General features: G+C 33.3%; 2 protein-coding genes and 2 pseudogenes across 4 annotated transcripts; 2 read left to right on the top strand and 2 right to left on the bottom strand.

Annotated features, from left to right (window-relative positions):
- On the bottom strand, positions 1989 to 4334 carry LOC109328442 (annotated as a pseudogene).
- LOC109328450 lies at positions 5423 to 7369 on the bottom strand (annotated as a pseudogene).
- Positions 10436 to 14847, top strand: LOC109341438 (DEAD-box ATP-dependent RNA helicase 53-like). 2 transcript variants are annotated; one of them, XM_019579352.1, is made up of 7 exons: positions 10436 to 10918; positions 11283 to 11410; positions 11575 to 11989; positions 12413 to 12511; positions 12737 to 12961; positions 13481 to 13642; positions 14094 to 14847. In XM_019579352.1, the coding sequence occupies exons 1-7, from the start codon at positions 10547 to 10549 to the stop codon at positions 14481 to 14483; spliced, it is 1791 nt and encodes a 596-aa protein (XP_019434897.1). In that variant the 5' UTR covers positions 10436 to 10546; the 3' UTR covers positions 14484 to 14847. The 2 variants fall into 2 exon arrangements, with proteins under 2 accessions (XP_019434897.1, XP_019434904.1); XM_019579359.1 differs by having other exon boundaries at positions 11578 to 11989.
- Positions 16260 to 18983, top strand: LOC109341536. Of its 2 annotated transcripts, none has more exons than XM_019579476.1 (5): positions 16260 to 16388; positions 16789 to 16920; positions 18120 to 18190; positions 18303 to 18389; positions 18582 to 18983. In XM_019579476.1, the coding sequence occupies exons 2-5, from the start codon at positions 16791 to 16793 to the stop codon at positions 18801 to 18803; spliced, it is 510 nt and encodes a 169-aa protein (XP_019435021.1). In that variant the 5' UTR covers positions 16260 to 16388; positions 16789 to 16790; the 3' UTR covers positions 18804 to 18983. The 2 variants fall into 2 exon arrangements, with proteins under 2 accessions (XP_019435021.1, XP_019435025.1); XM_019579480.1 differs by having other exon boundaries at positions 16271 to 16388; positions 16786 to 16920.

The raw sequence follows: 20168 nt of genomic DNA on the forward strand, positions 1-20168 counted from the left end.
CATTGTTGTCCAACTATAGTGACTTTTCCAAGGTGCCTATAACACATGCTACTCTCTTGCTCCAATTGAGTAAGCTATGACTTTTTATTATTGTCCCACCGTTAGTGAGGCTTTTGCTTCTGTTCAATATATAATGATCAAGGCTAATTTTAGTTGGTTAATCCTTATAACTCAAATGACAAACTAGTTAAGAAATTTGTCACTTTTTAAGTTTTAACCAACCTCCAACATATGCTACGTGTTGAGAATTCCTTATGATTGGTTACGATATTGAATTTCATGATTCTCATACATATATAAAACAAGGCTGAAGTGTCATACTCCTTTGATCTACTTTTCTGAGAGAGTTTTGGTGTGATAATCTTCCTCAACCAAATCATTTATTCCTTTTGGGACCTTCGTTTTCTTTCTGATGGGGAGAGGTGAAAGCTGTTTATGATTTGGTAGGTTGAGTATTCACTCATTAAGCTCATATCCATTATCAGTTTTTAGAAGTCTTATGGGTTGCCAGTAATTATATCACTTATTTTGTAACTAAAAAATAAATAGCCGATATAATTGTATTAAATATATGATTGACCTTAATTAGAAATTATTATTTTCTAACGACAAACTCAACTTTTTTTCTTCTTCTTTTTTCTTTCTTTCCTAGATCACTCACTGCATTTGAAATGTGTTTGGTTGTTTTGCTTGAACACATAACATGGCTACAAAGAACACTTGCATTGCTTCATATAAGGGAATATGATGATGATGTAGTTTCCCATCAAGGATCTTAACAACTTTTTCTTTGCACCACTTTGTTTTAATCTTGGTCCATTGAACAATGTCTAGCAACACCACTCCAAAGCTATAAACATCACTCTTCTCATCAATTTTCAATGTGTATGCATAAACCATAATTGTTACCTTTCACATTTTTAGCTCTAAACTCTAAACTTAAGTTACCCATCATAGTACAAAAAACTTAGTATTTGAGTATATATATGTCGTGTACAATATATGTTGTGTTGAATCATCATGCATTTTGGTTTAAGATTAGAACATAAAGTAGCATATGTGTTAGAACATGGATTTCCATTGGATAAAAGAAGAAGAGAAAGATAGAACTGTGAGTAAAAAGAAGCTCTATGATACTTCTTTTATTTAATATGGTATATTTTGGATGATTACAAAAGCAAGAGGATGCAGCCTTATATACAACTCAGAAGAAAGAAAGCTATTTACTAAAACAGTTATAAATGTTAACTAACTTCTACCTAAGTTGGTGTATATTGATATCTGATTTGGCTAAGTCTAAGTTTCTGGCCTATTGTTGGTGCTTCTTTGTGTCTTGGTCAGAAATCTCATTGTGGCACATACTGATTTCTTCATTCTTCAACAATATGACCATTGATTAATTTTTAATTTTCATTATTTATGTATGGTTTGAAGAGAAAAAAATATGTCTTTGGATTGGTTACTGTGATTAGGTGGTGATATTGATAATGGATATTGGTCAAAGAGAGATACTATGTAGTGGTTTGAGTCTGAGTTTATGGTTTCAACTTTCAACTTTCAAGGCATGCAAAAGTACAATATGTTCTCAGTTAGCATGAGAGAAAAAGCAAAAGAATTTTCCTTTGTGTTAGTGGAGTCTTTGCCCAGAGTAGGAATCCACCTACATGCAGGGCATGGTCCTAGAAAATAGCGAGGAGGAATATGCTATTCACAAGGATATGTTGTTCCAAACTCATCACAGATTATGTCACAAACTAATAAAAACATGTCAAGTCGATTAAAAAATTTAAATATTCATTATTTTTTATGTTTTTGTTTCAAGATCATTCGTGCTGAGACATAGTTCGGGATATAGTTTGATAAAGCAATCCTTGTAACCAATGATAGTCATGTTGTGGGACTAGGTAATAATGTTTCCTAAACATGTAAGCTAGTTTGAAACCAATGAGATTGAAACAGATGCTATATATATAAATCTACTTAAAATGGTTGTCATTTTTTCAGACTATCTGATATATATTTTGCATATTATAAACTTTAAAGGTACCTGGAGCTATATAGCCATAAGAACCAGCAATGGAAGACATGCACTCTGATGTTCCAGTATCTTGCAAGAACTTGGCAAGGCCAAAATCAGCAACATGAGCCTCAAAGTTAGAGTTCAATAATATGTAGTTTGATTTGACATCTCTATGGATTATGAGAGGAGAACAATCATGGTGCAAATAACAAAGCCCTTTTGCAGCTTCTGTTGCTATTTTCAGCCTAGTATCCCATTTGAGAAACTCACCCTTTTTCCCATGCAAGGCTTCACCTAAGCTTCCATTTGGCATGTACTCATAAACAAGTAAATTGGTCTCTCTATTTGAACAAAAAGCTAGCAACTTCACAATGTACCTGTGCCTTATTCTACCAAGTACCAAGTGTCTTTGTTTCTGCAGAGAGGCCATTATCATGAGAACAACCTTTGTTGATTCCTAACAATTTCTTCACATATGGCTAGAGTTATTAGAGTTTTTCTATGTCAAAAGTAGTGAATTGATGAGAATGGGCAATATGTGGGCTAAGCACCAAATTTTTATATAAAAAATAAAAAGGAAAATCTATATTTTTTGGAGTATTATAATGGTTACCCATCACCAAAGGAAAATGTATATAAAAATATGTTAAAATTATAAGGATTGGTATTCTGGTTTTAGAATTATGGAGATCATATGAAAGAAATATGAGTATAATATTTATATATTAACAGTATAAAGATATATATATAAATAAATGAGCAGTTAATCCATGTATTGTATGTATATTTCTCTTTAAACAACGGTCGAGTTTAAGTTTTTTACATAAAAAAAAAGTAGCTAAAACATTTAATGCAAATATGTTTATAAAAATCGAATGATGCAAGAAGACATTGTTTACTCATAATAAGATACATGTATTTTTTCCTCTTACAATGCACATATGTCATAAATTATGATGTCATTATGAAGTATATAAAAACATACAAAATATAAATGTTGAACACTTTACATGAGATCCTTGCAAGATACATAAAGTATCAATTCGATTAGCTTTGAACAAAACAACAACACTTTTCAATGCTCCTATAATTTTGCCTTGAGTAGAATATTTGTACCAAAAGGTTCAAGGGTTTAAGAAATTAAGTCTTGATAACATCATCATGAATGTTGATCTGAATAATAAGTTTCTCAAAAGAGTGTATGGAGCACAACTTTGTCAATAGATACACAAAATGTATTCTCCCCCTTTCACTTTAAAACATAGCATTTTGAAGTTGGTGAAAAAAACTACACTTACTAACTAGGTAGTAAATGCAACACAAAGAGTTTAACCTCAATCCTTAATCCCATTGTACAAAACAAACAAAACCCTGCTATAGTATTAACATAATTCCCCCATGCCAATGCTTATATCATTGTTGTCCAACTATAGTGACTTTTCCAAGGTGCCTATAACACATGCTACTCTCTTGCTCCAATTGAGTAAGCTATGACTTTTTATTATTGTCCCACCGTTAGTGAGGCTTTTGCTTCTGTTCAATATATAATGATCAAGGCTAATTTTAGTTGGTTAATCCTTATAACTCAAATGACAAACTAGTTAAGAAATTTGTCACTTTTTAAGTTTTAACCAACCTCCAACATATGCTACGTGTTGAGAATTCCTTATGATTGGTTACGATATTGAATTTCATGATTCTCATACATATATAAAACAAGGCTGAAGTGTCATACTCCTTTGATCTACTTTTCTGAGAGAGTTTTGGTGTGATAATCTTCCTCAACCAAATCATTTATTCCTTTTGGGACCTTCGTTTTCTTTCTGATGGGGAGAGGTGAAAGCTGTTTATGATTTGGTAGGTTGAGTATTCACTCATTAAGCTCATATCCATTATCAGTTTTTAGAAGTCTTATGGGTTGCCAGTAATTATATCACTTATTTTGTAACTAAAAAATAAATAGCCGATATAATTGTATTAAATATATGATTGACCTTAATTAGAAATTATTATTTTCTAACGACAAACTCAACTTTTTTTCTTCTTCTTTTTTCTTTCTTTCCTAGATCACTCACTGCATTTGAAATGTGTTTGGTTGTTTTGCTTGAACACATAACATGGCTACAAAGAACACTTGCATTGCTTCATATAAGGGAATATGATGATGATGTAGTTTCCCATCAAGGATCTTAACAACTTTTTCTTTGCACCACTTTGTTTTAATCTTGGTCCATTGAACAATGTCTAGCAACACCACTCCAAAGCTATAAACATCACTCTTCTCATCAATTTTCAATGTGTATGCATAAACCATAATTGTTACCTTTCACATTTTTAGCTCTAAACTCTAAACTTAAGTTACCCATCATAGTACAAAAAACTTAGTATTTGAGTATATATATGTCGTGTACAATATATGTTGTGTTGAATCATCATGCATTTTGGTTTAAGATTAGAACATAAAGTAGCATATGTGTTAGAACATGGATTTCCATTGGATAAAAGAAGAAGAGAAAGATAGAACTGTGAGTAAAAAGAAGCTCTATGATACTTCTTTTATTTAATATGGTATATTTTGGATGATTACAAAAGCAAGAGGATGCAGCCTTATATACAACTCAGAAGAAAGAAAGCTATTTACTAAAACAGTTATAAATGTTAACTAACTTCTACCTAAGTTGGTGTATATTGATATCTGATTTGGCTAAGTCTAAGTTTCTGGCCTATTGTTGGTGCTTCTTTGTGTCTTGGTCAGAAATCTCATTGTGGCACATACTGATTTCTTCATTCTTCAACAATATGACCATTGATTAATTTTTAATTTTCATTATTTATGTATGGTTTGAAGAGAAAAAAATATGTCTTTGGATTGGTTACTGTGATTAGGTGGTGATATTGATAATGGATATTGGTCAAAGAGAGATACTATGTAGTGGTTTGAGTCTGAGTTTATGGTTTCAACTTTCAACTTTCAAGGCATGCAAAAGTACAATATGTTCTCAGTTAGCATGAGAGAAAAAGCAAAAGAATTTTCCTTTGTGTTAGTGGAGTCTTTGCCCAGAGTAGGAATCCACCTACATGCAGGGCATGGTCCTAGAAAATAGCGAGGAGGAATATGCTATTCACAAGGATATGTTGTTCCAAACTCATCACAGATTATGTCACAAACTAATAAAAACATGTCAAGTCGATTAAAAAATTTAAATATTCATTATTTTTTATGTTTTTGTTTCAAGATCATTCGTGCTGAGACATAGTTCGGGATATAGTTTGATAAAGCAATCCTTGTAACCAATGATAGTCATGTTGTGGGACTAGGTAATAATGTTTCCTAAACATGTAAGCTAGTTTGAAACCAATGAGATTGAAACAGATGCTATATATATAAATCTACTTAAAATGGTTGTCATTTTTTCAGACTATCTGATATATATTTTGCATATTATAAACTTTAAAGGTACCTGGAGCTATATAGCCATAAGAACCAGCAATGGAAGACATGCACTCTGATGTTCCAGTATCTTGCAAGAACTTGGCAAGGCCAAAATCAGCAACATGAGCCTCAAAGTTAGAGTTCAATAATATGTAGTTTGATTTGACATCTCTATGGATTATGAGAGGAGAACAATCATGGTGCAAATAACAAAGCCCTTTTGCAGCTTCTGTTGCTATTTTCAGCCTAGTATCCCATTTGAGAAACTCACCCTTTTTCCCATGCAAGGCTTCACCTAAGCTTCCATTTGGCATGTACTCATAAACAAGTAAATTGGTCTCTCTATTTGAACAAAAAGCTAGCAACTTCACAATGTACCTGTGCCTTATTCTACCAAGTACCAAGTGTCTTTGTTTCTGCAGAGAGGCCATTATCATGAGAACAACCTTTGTTGATTCCTAACAATTTCTTCACACCTAATTTCTCTCCATTCGGCATGGTTCCGACATATAAAACACCAGCACCTCCTTTTCCTATCAGATTGTTTTCCTTTATGCAACCTATGATGTCTACACTTCCATATTCCACCTTCTGAAATGCTGTGAGCTTCCATGAATTGGAGTTCCTCCTTTCATTCCTGCTCTTGATAATGGCTAATGCTGCAAACACTAATGAACAACATAACTGTGCCAATGCCAAAAGAAGCTTATATTTGCCAGGAACTATAGGTTTTGCACTGCTTTTGTTATATGAGATTGTAATGCTGCAGTTGAAGAATGGTTGCATGGATTCAATTCATATACACATAGCTGAGGATTTACCTTCAAATGATGTTGAGTTAAAGACCGAGAATTGTCCTATATTAGGTACTGAACCAGAGAAGTTGTTGTGAGAAAAATCTGCTGAAGTTAAGCCCTTCATTGCCCCAAGTTCCATTAGAATAGTTTGGTTTAGGTGGTTCCATGAGACATTGAGATAGTTTAGTGTGTGAATTTGAGAAACCTGAATTGGTATAGGGCCGGAAAGTTGGTTTTGGCTCAAATCTAAATATGTGAGTAAGACACAGTTTCTTATCTCAGCAGGAATACTGCTTGAAAAGTTGTTAGTGCTCAAATCCCGATATCTCAAGGGATTTCTCCTGAAAATCTATTTCCATGTAGAAGAAGAGTTTGCAAGCTCGGAAAGTTTCCGATTGAGGTTGGTAGAGGGCCAGATAAATGGTTGTTTGATAGATTCAACTGTGCGAGTTTAGAGGGTGAAGAAGTCCTTGTTGTGGAAGCCATCCACTAAGATAATTGTTCTGTAGTTCCAGAAGGGATAGCTCAGGCACATAAAGGAAACCTTTCGGTATTGATCCTGTCAAATAGTTCTGTCCGAAACAGAACTCTTCGGAGTGTGTAGCATTGGCCAAGATCGGAAGGCAAAGATCCAAACAGAAAATTATTGAGCAGGATCAAAATCTTAAGCCTCTTTCCAAGGCATAGAGATTTTGGCACTGGTCCAGTAAGCTTATTTGTTGAAAGATCAAGCTCGGTCAATTTACCGTTCTGGTCGAGCATTGAAGGAATGACTCCAGTGAAGTTGTTCTGCCAAAGCTTCAACACCTCCAAGTTAGGTAGCTCAGCAATGAAGTGTGGAATTTCACCATTGAACATATTGATGAATAAGTTCAAGAGAGTGAGCTCATGAAGAACTGAAAACTCATTCGGTATGTCTCATGTTAACTCATTGTTTGATAGATCAAGAGATTTCAGGCTACTCAAGTTGCCTAGTTGAGGAGGGATTGAACCATTAAGATGATTAGTTTGCAAGAACAATGTGTCCAACTTGTAGAGTTTGCTTAACTCAGAAGGAATTGGACCTATCATGCCACAGTTAGCAATATCAAGATGAACCAAATTGATCAACTTACCGAAATTCAAGTGCTTGAGCTTAGGTAGTTCAAGGACAAAAAGAGGGAGGGAGCTATTGAACATGTTGTCATAAGCATCTATGACTTCAAGCTCTTTCAATTGTGAGAATTCCAAACCCAAACTTCCACTGACCATGTTTTTCGATATGTTGAGGAATCTTAAACCTTATAGCTTGTGAATATCAGCTGAGAACTCATCGGAAAAGCCATTCCCCGCGATTGAAAGACTCACAAGGCTTCCGAGTCCTGTGACGAAAGTTGAAAGAGAGCCAGATACATTTAAGTTGGATATATCTAGTGACACCACAGACATGTTTTTATTGTCACACTTAATGCCATGCCAAGTGCAAAGTGACATATAGTTTAACATGTTCCAGCTATTCAAAGAAGAAGGTTCGGCTTCAAACTCTTGTTTAAGAGAAACCAAGATAGAAGCTTGATTTCTCAAGGACACAGGGGGTGAAAAAACAGAAGAAGCATGCCAAGTTAGACACAACAATAGGAGGAGGCTAAAGAATACAAAGCTGAAAACAGAAGTTGCCATTTTAATGGAAGATAGAAGAAGTAACATTGTAATAGCAGCATTCTATGCCCTTTACTCTTTCTCTCTGTGTCTTCAATCTATTCAGATAGAAGAAGTAACATTCACACACACACACATACATAAACACTACTTTGGTGTCATCTTTAGCTTTTAAAAAGCAAAACCAAAAGCAGTGTTTGGATATAAATGCATAACCACATAACACTTCATAATAATGTCCTTAGCTTTATTTGATTCATAAACTGAGTCCAACAGAAAAGCTGAATCAGATTTAGAATCTTAAAGCATCTCATGAGATATAATCTTAAACTATTAAAAAGGGTTGATCTAGCTCAATTATACTCTAATTATAAAGATCATATCCTACTTACCTACTATCAAATTGAGATACACTCTACCACACTAATCAATATATTAAACTTTACTTGATCACTAAACAAAATATGAGACAACAATCTTATAGTATATGAATTGAGAGTGGCAAGGAACAATTTTTATGATTGAATAATGTAGATATGAGGACGAAATCAAAATAGATCATATCCTATAAGACTGATTGCAAAACATGCTGGCCCTTTTCTGGAACTTCCTAGTTTTGTTTTGGTTTAGTGGGGTTAGGACACATTTCTAGTTTCACACCAATATCATCACACTGGAAGTCAATATTGTCTAAGTCACAACATTACAGGTATGTTGGGCTAACTCTTCCATTGAGTATTTTGTTCATCCACAATACTCGAACCTGAGACATTGCTTAAAGGAAATCCAACATGTATCACTTGAACCAACACTCCTACCCGTAGTTATCATTTTATTTAAGCCAGTAATAAGGACCATTTTATTTAAAGCCACTAAAAAGGACCCATTTCTAGCATTTTATTTATTTTCTTATTTAAGCCACTAAAAATGAAATACCTTAGTTACACTTTCTGTTTCAGCTGGAGATTTTATGGATTGCAGAAACCTTTATTTCAATTGGGTAAGGTTGATTACTATAAGTTTCAAAGTGGCGTGTGCAATGAGATAAAACATTATAAGGACCAAAGAAGAGCAAATTTAATTTTAAATTATCACATTATAGAATCTATCTTTCTCTCCATTGTACCAAAAAAAACGTTATAGAACCTATCTTTACCATTTCATGTCTATTTGATTTGGAGAGAAATATATTTCCCCTATCCCCAATTTTCACAGTTTATAGGCCTGTTTGTTGTATATATAGGACCCATACTCTTAACACAATATTTGGTTGAAAGGAAAAAAATGAGAAGAGATAACATGTAATGTAAAGAAAGAGTATGAGTAAAGATAAAGTGGTAAAAAATAGAGTGAATTTTAAGAGTTGTTTTTTTGTACTGTTAATAGTATCTTCTTACTTTTTAGGTAAGAAACTAATTTGTTTCGTGCGTGGTTGTTATTTCCAACAAGTGTCACTCCTATATATTGAACCTTTAACATCTTGATCATCATGCGAATTTAACAATTAAGAGTGGTTTGATATAAGAGAAAGAGAAAAGAGAAATAAATATGATATTATTGTATAGACAATAATATCATTACATGTGTTTTTCATCTTTGTATGATTGTGATTAAGTGATAACTATGAAAAAACTAGGGCATAGTTGTTATTACTTATTTGGCAAATCCTAACTTCCTCTTGAGACTCCTTGGGTGATGTGAGGAGAAGGAAATTGAGCTAAGACCCACCATTATCTTCTTTCTCCTCTCTACTTCTCTTCTCAATCACATAGAAGAAAAATGAAATCTCTCATTTTATTTTCTTTCTCCTTAAAATTCAACCAAATGATACATTAAGGCTTTGTTTGAGAGTTATGATAGAAAAGAAATGAGAGAGATCAAATGGTTAAGGAAGAGAATGAAGATAAGGAAAAGAATGAAATTATTTCCCTTATTTGGGCTATATAATTTAGAAGAGTAATGATAAACTAATGATAATGTAAGAATAATTTTTTTATTTTTAAAAAAATGTAATCAACAATAAGAAATGAACAATAATGTATAATCATATAATATTACTAAAAATATTTAATTATTTTTACATTTTAGTTGATGATGTGAATAAAAGATAGTCAAAATGCAAATTTATCAAGAAGAGAATAAATAAATTCTAGTGATAAAAAAATGTAATGTAATAATATGAATATATAAACAATTAAAATTCAATAATAAGGAACATAGACTTGAGATTAAAATAAAATGTTCCAATGAGATTAGTAATTTAAGATTATTTAGACCAAACTCTTGAACAAGTTTAAGAGTAACCATCAATAAGAGAAAAGAGATAATAGTCTGATACTAACGGTTAAAAGTATAAAGTTTAATGAAATTTGATTGGTTGAATGGATTTGGGATGGAAGATATTTATTCGTTAAGGTATTGGAAAAGGACAATGCAAAATATCTGAAACACAAATGACACGTCAGCATTCTAGTGCAGCCACATAATAGTACTTAATACCACACACGATAATATCTCTTTCTTCCATTATCCTCCACTCTCTTAAACCATAAACCCTAAATTTCTAGGGTTTGGTTTCTCCATTTCCATTCCCTTTTCAATCTTCAATCTTCACTCTTCACCCTTTCCTTCTTCGTTTTCCATTCCCAAACACTCAAAATGATAACCACTATCCTCAGTAGAACCCCTCCAATCCTTTCAACTCGTGCTTTCATTGCCATAGCCTCCGTTTCCACCAAACCCATTCTCCACCGCCTCGCCGTCGTAACCCCCTCCGCCGGCAACCCTTTAAGCTTCTCCGGCTTATCAGTGTCGAAAGCGCGTGCCTTTCACTCGAATTCAACTCCATTGAATTTCCATGCCTCTTCGGTATCTAGGGCTGGATATGCTGCTGTAGCTGATTACGCAGTGGAAGAGGATACGAAAGTGAATAGCGCTGATGAAGGACTTGAAGTTGCAAAGTTAGGGATTTCTCAGGAGATTGTTTCTGCTCTGTCAAAAAAAGGCATAACCAAACTCTTCCCTATTCAGGTAATCTTTATTTACCTTCTGTTGGAAAGTAAGTCCCACATTGCTTAGCTTATCTCGTTGTCTCGGGAATGGTTTAAATACCTATTGTTTGTTTTGAGATGGAACCTTAACACAAATGGGTAATCGGTTTAATTAAGCGTTTATCGGATAAGTTTAAGATATTGTTAATATTTACTTGTCTGAATTCTGAAATATGATGTGGGAATAATTAAAAATGGTTTATGATTTAGAATTTTAATTAATTTAATTTGTTGTTGGGTTTTAGTTGATAAAAAAATTGATATGTTAATAATTAACAATGTAATTTTAAGCTATTGTTCACATTTTTATGTAAGTTCTAATTTGTATTTTTGTTAAATTGTAGGGGGCTGTGTTGGAACCTGCTATGCAAGGTCGCGATATGATTGGTCGAGCTAGAACTGGAACTGGAAAAACTCTTGCCTTTGGGATACCTGTCATGGATAAAATCATTAAGTTTAATGCCGAACATGGGTTGGTTTTTATTAGTGACAACGTTTTCTTCTTGTGATTTTACTTAAATGTGTCTTTGGCTTCTCTGCTTCAACTGAAGTTGGATTAGGTGATTCATTTTCTGTAGCTAGAAGACATTGACTTGTAACATTAACTTGATTTCTTTGTGTGTGTGGTTGATATAGCAGACGAGGAAAGAGTCCTTTGGCTTTGGTTTTGGCTCCAACCAGAGAGCTCGCACGACAGGTTGAGAAGGAGTTCACTGATGCAGCTCCAAACTTGGAAACAATTTGTGTTTATGGTGGGACACCTATCTCTCAACAAATGAGACAGCTTGGTTATGGTGTTGATATCGCAGTAGGAACACCTGGTCGAATTATTGACCTTCTCAACAGAGGTGCTCTAAATTTGAAGGAAGTTCAATTTGCTGTTATTGATGAAGCTGATCAGATGCTTCAAGTGGGCTTCCAAGAAGATGTGGAGAAGATTTTGGCATGGTTGCCCCCAAAGCGTCAGACCCTTATGTTCTCTGCAACAATGCCATCCTGGATAAAGGATATTACACGCAAATACCTAAAAAACCCTCTAACCGTTGATCTCGTGAGTATGCAATTCTGTTATAGGTTAAGAATTAAGGCTATTGCATTTTGCATAGATGAGATACCCTTTAGCTCTTCATATTTTTTATGGAAGTTTTAGGGCACATTGACCATGATAGGTATTTTAACTTCCTAAGAAATATTTTATTATATATAAATGTACATATAAATGTTTATGATAAATTTTGGGTTTCAATTGTACCAAAATGGAAATATGACTCTCAATGAATACATTGCTATCCTTATAAAATTGCAAGTTTCAATGAATTTGTGTATGGAAAACCATCTCATTGTAATATGAGCATTAAGAAAGAAGAGGAAGTCACACTGTTTGTAATTGGAAGCAAATGTATTTGAGATCAACTTGCTTAGTTATTATGGTTTGTTTGGTTATTATTTAATTGAGAACTTTTTGTTGGCATAGGTTGGAGATTCTGATCAGAAGTTGGCAGATGGAATTACATTGTACTCAATTGCAACCGATTCTTATGTTAAAGCGGGAACCCTTGGACCATTAGTAAAAGTATGCCATATGATATAATCATTTCTTGACTCTTGACTTGTGTGTTTGTTATGGTTAATGATTGTTGTTATAATTGCTATTTCACTACCATTAGCTATTTTATAATCCAATTATTATATATTTTTAATTATCTCTAGTTTTTTAATAAAAAAACTAGTTGTAAAGCTTGCTAGTTGTTATTAGACTCGCTTTTGTTGTTTTTCCTAAAGATATATCATTTGGCAGGAACATGCAAAAGGAGGAAAGTGTATTGTTTTCACTCAAACCAAACGTGAGGCTGATCGGTTATCATATGCCATGGCAAAAACTATTCAATGTCAGGCCTTGCATGGAGATATATCACAAGCTCAGAGGGAAAGAACTCTTGCTGGCTTCAGAAATGGCCATTTTAATGTTTTAGTGGCAACTGATGTTGCTTCACGTGGGCTTGATATACCAAATGTTGATCTTGTAAGTTCCTTTTTACTATTTTGTTTTGTTCGAAATTCTTCTATTATCTTTTATACTCTATTTCATGCTTATTGATAGTTAACTTGCAATCAGAAAAATAATCTCTTTTTTTTCTACATGATGTTTCTCCTTGTTTTATGCTTTCTCCTTGGCAATACAGAAACAGCTCACCTAAAACTTGAAAATAACATATTGGATTGAAAGGAAATCTTGAATGAAGTCAAACATGTAGTCATGCATTATAAATTATCTGGATTTTTTTTACGTTTACTGTGCTATTGCTTCTTTCTTCATCGATCCCATGGTGTGGTTATATAAATTTTGGGACTCTTGTAGCTTCTGTTTTGTTGCTTGCTGTGCAATTCATTTTAATATCTAGTCTATGTAGAATTGTAGACGTTTTGTGCCTTGCTTTGTTTAATATATACATGTATATCTAAATATTTGGACATGGACAACGCTTCTGTTAATATATTGTTATTTTCAAATGTGAAGTTTTAACTGGGTTTCCTCGTATAGGTAATACATTATGATCTTCCCAATTCTTCAGAGATATTTGTTCACCGATCAGGACGAACAGGCCGTGCTGGTAAGAAAGGAGCTGCTATTCTTGTTTATACAGCAAATCAAACCAGGGCTGTTAGGACTATTGAGCGTGATGTAGGCTGTAAATTTACAGAGGTGATCTCCTTGCTTCATTTACATTTCTACCTGTTTATCATTTTTTACTTGAAGTTTTACCTTGTTTATTATTAATTTCTGGCTATTTGAAATTGGAGCTAAACAAAATGGTAGTTTACATTCCTGCCGTAATTCCAACCTCCTTGCTCCCCATCCATGTAAAGCAATAAATGTTGAATAATATTAGTTCCCCCGTGAGTTTGTGATGGTGCCTAAAAGTTTATCATTAGTTTGTGACCAATGTTTTTCACTACCATCATGTACCAAGTACTCTTAAAACTGAAGTTGCTGAAATTTCTTATTGCATCTAGCAGTCAGTGAACTGCTATCCTTATTTTATATTGTGACCATTGCTTTCCCTCTTTCTATGCTGATTAATTTATAGGAAGTATTTTTTATTTTCATATAATAGTTAACTGATTGCTTTTATTCCAACATTCATACCTATCAGCTACCAAAGATTGCTGTTGCACCTGGGTCAGTGGACACATTTAGTGGCATGGGTGGTGGGCGATTTAGTTCTCCTGGAGGTTCAAGGGATCGTCGATCTGGTGATTCAGGTTTTGGACGTAGTGGGGGCTACGGTAACTCTGGGTCTGGCCGCTCTAGTTATGGAAATTCTGGTGGTTCAAGTCGTTTTGGCACATCTGATGGACAAAGCTCTGGTCGTTATGGCTCCTCTGGTGGCTATGGTTCAGGTCAATCAGGAAGCAGGCAATCTGGTGGTTTTGGGGGATTTGGTAGTTCAGATCGTTCTGGAGGTTTTGGAGATTTTGGCTCCGGTTCATTCGGTGGTTCCCGTGATGGTGGTGATCGGAGCAATAAGGGAAGTCCCTTCTAAAATACCATAAGGTGCTGCTCCGCCTTCCATTTTCGATGACGTTTCTTGCACGGGTTTAGCTTATGATGCATCTAGAAGTCCCCACCCTAACAAGTATTTTACTAGACTTTGGTTACCTGTCATTTCCTCTTAAAACTTGAGAATAACTAGCATATATGCTCATTCTTATTTTTACTAAGGATTGGATAAGGTTATTTTAGCATAGGAATCTTCAATTTAATGGGCATAGGGTAAGATAGATTGCATTGAATTAGATGGAATTTTATAAAATTTATGTACTGTATCAGCAGAGAGCACTTGATATGATATACATACTCTGAGAAACTTTAGTGGAACGTTATTTATGATCCAAATTACTTTGATGTATGCCTCAATTGCACAAGTTAGCTTGTATTAGGAACTCATTTGATGTTTTTAAGCTAAAGAAGAAGAATTTGAGAAGAATGTGTACTTTTTATACACCAAGTTAAATCATGTCAATTCTTATATCATTGTTAACTTTTTATGTAAAATAAATTAACATTAATCTGTCAGTTATGCATAATATTCACAACATCCAGAGAAAAGACACAGTTTCAATCTTAATGTTACAACTAAAAAGTGTTAATGCCATCCATTTTTATTTTTATGTTTTAAGAGAATGTTCTGGAACCAAAGCAATTAGTCCAACATGATTACTGCAGCTAAATGTCCTAGCAACAAAATCATTAATAAATGTGACTTGGAACATGTGAAGATTTTCATGCAATATATATAGGAGAAATACTTACAATATTCTACACCTAAAAAACACTCTGATTTTAGAGAACTAAACACTACATAGACTTTCAAAACCCCAATAAAAGTGGCTTTAAATCACTTGTGTGTTTCTCACATTAAAAAACAAACAATATTCATCACAATGCATTATAGAATGAAAAGTAATGAAATGAAATTATCTGAGAATACCACCTTAATTTGTTTTGTTTTTTAACTCAAAACTTATTAGCATTTGATAGGCAAACAACTATCACATGTACAAAAATGTCTTTTTCAAAATACCACTCAACTATTTAAGTAGTGTATATGAAATGACAAGTATGTATACCCAAATAATTCTTCTACATAAGAAAGTCCAAGTGTGGTTCCTCATGGTGAAAATCAATTAGTTTATGAAGTCACTGTTTGAGATATTTATCATAATTACTATTATAATCCAAAGGTTACTCAATCAACAATCACAACCAAAATATTTATATCCAATAATACACTGGATCAACATATATTGGTTAATAATTAGTTAATATCTCATGTCATACGAGTTTTTCAATAAAAAATAATATATAATTTAGAGATTTATAATATAATTTTAAATTTGAAAGCATTATAAGAATTTAAATATTGCATTAATAAATTAATTAAGAAATTATCACGTTTTATAATTAAATAGAGACTTAATTTTTAGTATGTCATTTCACTTTAGTAATAATGTATTGGTCTAATGATATAAGACCCTATGATAACTAGAAGTTAATAATTCGATTTTTGTAAGTGATATTTATTAGAAAAGTGAAAATGTGAAGTATTGAAAAAATAACTTGCAAAATTGCATTTACGTAACTTAATCAATTTTATCTGGTTGAGTTATAGTTTTTTTATGGAGCCCAAAATTGCATATACAATATATATTTTTGTAGAGAAAGTGTAATACAAGATACAACAAAAAGTGGTAGGAATATAATTATTATTAATTAATAAATTTTAATAAAACTACCATTTTCTTTTCAATTAATTTTTATTTGTTCACCACCTTCAATTAAACCCTAATTTCTCACCGTATGAATAAAACTTGTCACTGAAAACTTTACAAAGAGGAAAGTGATTTGCTCAGAGTTTCGAAACCATCTTTATCAGCGGCGGAAAGAGGTATGTTCTTCTCTCTGGTGGCGGCGCCGCCGCCTAGATCGGATGTAATTATAATTATAACTCATTGATTCGATTATATCCTCTTTATCACGATAATATGTTTTTCAAATTGAAATATACTATAACTGTTATTGTGTATCCTATTACTTTATCTAACTTAAAATGATGTGGTTTTTTAACCAAAAGAAGAAGAAAAAACTATCAGTGGTTCGTTCTATAACCTATTAGGTTCACATTTGCGAGCTAATTCGCTTTCCACTAACCAATTTTCAAACTAGGAATTTGTTCTCGTGAATTTGGTAATTGTGATTTGAGGACGGTTTACAAGTAGAATTCTCTTTTGATTGTTCTAGTGTAGTGTTAGTCTCTGATTGTACTCTTTTGATTCTTCAATCAGAAGCAATGGGAAAAATGTACAACAAGAGCAACAAGAAGAAACAAGCAGCATCAACAGATGCAAATAATGGGCCTCTTCCTGCAATAGAAGAACACATGGATATGAAGACGATTATGAAAGACATTCAAGATTTTAGTAATTCCCCTTTTTTTAACTGTTGTTTATGAGCTTTTTTTCAGACTACGAATAATTTGCTATAATCTTGAATAATGTTTCACATAAATGTTATGTTACAACTTACATCAATACATGTATGGTTTAATGATATGCAATTTTATGTGGAAATGTGCTCTTTTGATGTACTAGTTCAAGATATGTGGTATTGGGTAGATGTGATAGAGTGATAGGGATGTTGATACTTATTTCCTAGCTTAGAAGCCTATAGTGCTATATGCTGTTCACATTGGTTTATTGTAGGGATAACGACTCTATATGCTTAAACTTATTCTTTAGTTTTTGTATTATGCGCTTTGTGGAGGCCTGGAGGGTTGGTGAGCTATTAACTTTCATAAATATAATTCTGTACATAATACATTAACTTTTTAATGGGTATCCTATTCCCTTCCTTATAGTTCTCCTTTCGTTGTGTTAGCTTTACCCAAAAATAGCTTGTTGATATTCACAGTTGTTTAGACACAAGCTTATGTTTGCAATAAAATGTTTACGAGATAAGAGTTAGGATCCAATTGAAGGTATGGGATGGGACTCGTGTCCCACATTATAAGGTATGAGATTCTAGTGTGGGGTTTATATGACCTTGGGCTCTATAACCACAATGACTATCTTTTGTGGTTTGGCTCTCCCAAGTTTCATATTAATTGGTATGAAAGATTTCCGCCATGTCTCTTGTCTGCAAATGAGCCACAAGGGTGGTCACACTGGTTTGCAGTGTTTGACCGTTACTAGTAAAACCTCGTGCACGATGAGGCTGTAAAGCATGGTGGGATGTGGAATTTGTATGGTCTCTGGTTTTCCGGCAAAAAATGGCTATATTAAGTGGCAATGGGTGCAGTTTGCCATGTCTTTTCATGTGCTCGATTAACTTATAGTTATGGGTCACATGTAATATTTATGTAAGTGAAGTAGTGAACTATGCAGTAATAAATGGCTAGCTTCCTAAACCATGATGAGTGTCACTGAATACATTAATTGCTATATAATTTGTTGGGGATGCTTGAATGATAATAAGACATTAGTTCCCTTTTCTTTTTATTTCTTCTTGGAGTATTTGGGTTATAAATTTTATGGTAGCCAAACTCAGTTTGGCTGGTTTTGTTTCCCTTTCCACTGTCTTTCAATATCACAGTACAGTTAGCTGATAACTATTTTTTCAGGCAACTCTCATATGTCATGGAAGGAGCGTAAAAAGATTGAAGATAGGAAGGTTGTTTCTCTTGGTGGGAAGGTGAGGACTTCTTGTTTATGCTATATTCTCTACATCATTTGTCAATGCAAATAGTATTAACAGGATGCATACGAACAAATTTCTTATTGTGTTGCATTTGCGCCTTATGCAGCCTCCAAAGAATCAGAGATTGCCTTTAAGCGTAGCCCGACCAATGATGAAGAAACAAAAGGAGAGAGAGCAAAAAATGCTCCAGGAGGTAAATTAGTTTCTGTCACTGCTGATTTTCTTTATTTAAGTTAGGGACCTCACAACGGAATAGTTAGTCACAAATTCTGTGGACAGGACCATTATCACTTAAAAGTCATAGCATTTGACCCAAGAAGTTTGTTTCTTATTTGTCTGTCTGACTCCTGCTAATCTTCTTTCACCCATCTGTTCCGGCTTTTAGGGCATGATTCTTGGAAGATTTGGCGGAAAGCTTGCTAATAGCAATAAAAAAAGACCCACAGGGAAGCACAAGCCTGAGGACAGGGGTCTGAAGTCAAGTGAAGGTCACTTTAGAAATGGTGTACTCAATGTGGGGCATTTGTTAAGTTCAGAACATGGCACTCGAACCAACATGTCCAAAATATGGAAAAAGAAAGGTGGTGATAAAAAGGGATTGTGGTAAGAAACACCATCGATCAATATATGTGATGATCTGTTTTGTTGGATATGTAGCTTTATTGCATGGTTCTGTAACATAGCTTTGAGCTATTTCTTTTATTTATGAAGATATAGGGTATCATTTTCTTTTTTACCTTCCCCCTCTTAATCTAATAATACATCTCTTTAATCTCCATTGGTAGGATATCTTAGTATTTAACTGCCATTATAAATGTAAACCCTCACAATGGAATGGAGCAGTCTCCACTCTGTCCTAACATTTGGAATGGTGCTATTAGACACCTAAATTTACCTACCTACCTGAGTTTGGTGGTGGACTGTGACAATCTTTCTGGAATACTAATGAGAATTCATGGTATATATAAAACTTGTCTTACAATAATTGTAGAAATACTTATAGCTTATATTATTTTAGGTAGATATTCTTAAAAAAAAAACAATTTTCTACTTTATTAAATAAAATGGTCTAACCTAGTCTATCCTAATGTAGTCTAGTCTATAAATAAACTGATTTCAATCCCTTGTATTTAGTGGCAGAACCACCCATTGTGTTGTTATTAATCAAGGGAAGGATTTATTCGGATACAGTTTTCAATTCTATAACTATTTATTGTTTCATAATTTAAAAACATCATAAGATTAATTATGTTCACATTGTATCCCACATTTTCTGTGGAAAAACCATCCTTATATTGTCATTATTACTCAATGGGAGTTACATGAAATCCGAAGTTTTGCCTGTGGAAATGCATTTCCAAGTTTGTAAAAACGTTTGCACTTACTTTCAAGAATAGGCTGCATGTTGTTTGAAACAAACACAAATTCTAATACACCTCATTTGAAAAATAAAGCAAAACCTAGAAATGCAAAAATCGTGGATGATAATGAGATAATAAGTAGATTTCATTTTGTTACTATTAAATTGTGTACATAAATAAACTAAAAAACTACTTAAAAGAGATTATACAAATATAAAATATGATTTTATATATATGTATTAAAAAATAATATACAATTAATAAAAAAATGTAATATATGTGCACTAATAGTCAATGATAACTATATAGAAATGATACACTGAAAATGTAAAAAACTCTTCCACAAACCTTTTTTTCTCTTAGTAAAAATTGCAAAACTTTTACCATTATATTTGGCAATACTAGGGAAACTTCAACAACGTTAAAGAATAAGAAGCCAAACTTCCATAACATAACCACTCTTCCTTTTTTGACAATATCCTAGACTTGTAACTATATATAGCTACCTCTTCACCACCATTTCATATTTTTCATCACAACACAAATATTGCAACCACAAGATGAAGAAGGTGTTTGCAGCATTTCTATGACAAGGCTCTAGTTGTAATGAT

This window comes from Lupinus angustifolius, chromosome LG02 (genome assembly GCF_001865875.1).
Source record: "Lupinus angustifolius cultivar Tanjil chromosome LG02, LupAngTanjil_v1.0, whole genome shotgun sequence".
Classification (NCBI taxonomy): domain Eukaryota; kingdom Viridiplantae; phylum Streptophyta; class Magnoliopsida; order Fabales; family Fabaceae; genus Lupinus; species Lupinus angustifolius.

Bases quoted from the DNA above. Each gene is read 5' to 3' on its own strand.
- LOC109341438 (XM_019579352.1), top strand. From the start codon at position 10,547: ATGATAACCACTATCCTCAGTAGAACCCCTCCAATCCTTTCAACTCGT. The intron at 11,990-12,412 runs GTGAGTATGCAA...TTGTTGGCATAG, and splicing joins ACCCTCTAACCGTTGATCTC to GTTGGAGATTCTGATCAGAA. The intron at 13,643-14,093 runs GTGATCTCCTTG...CATACCTATCAG, and splicing joins TAGGCTGTAAATTTACAGAG to CTACCAAAGATTGCTGTTGC.
- LOC109341536 (XM_019579476.1), top strand. From the start codon at position 16,791: ATGGGAAAAATGTACAACAAGAGCAACAAGAAGAAACAAGCAGCATCA. The intron at 16,921-18,119 runs GTAATTCCCCTT...CTATTTTTTCAG, and splicing joins GAAAGACATTCAAGATTTTA to GCAACTCTCATATGTCATGG. The intron at 18,191-18,302 runs GTGAGGACTTCT...CGCCTTATGCAG, and splicing joins TTGTTTCTCTTGGTGGGAAG to CCTCCAAAGAATCAGAGATT.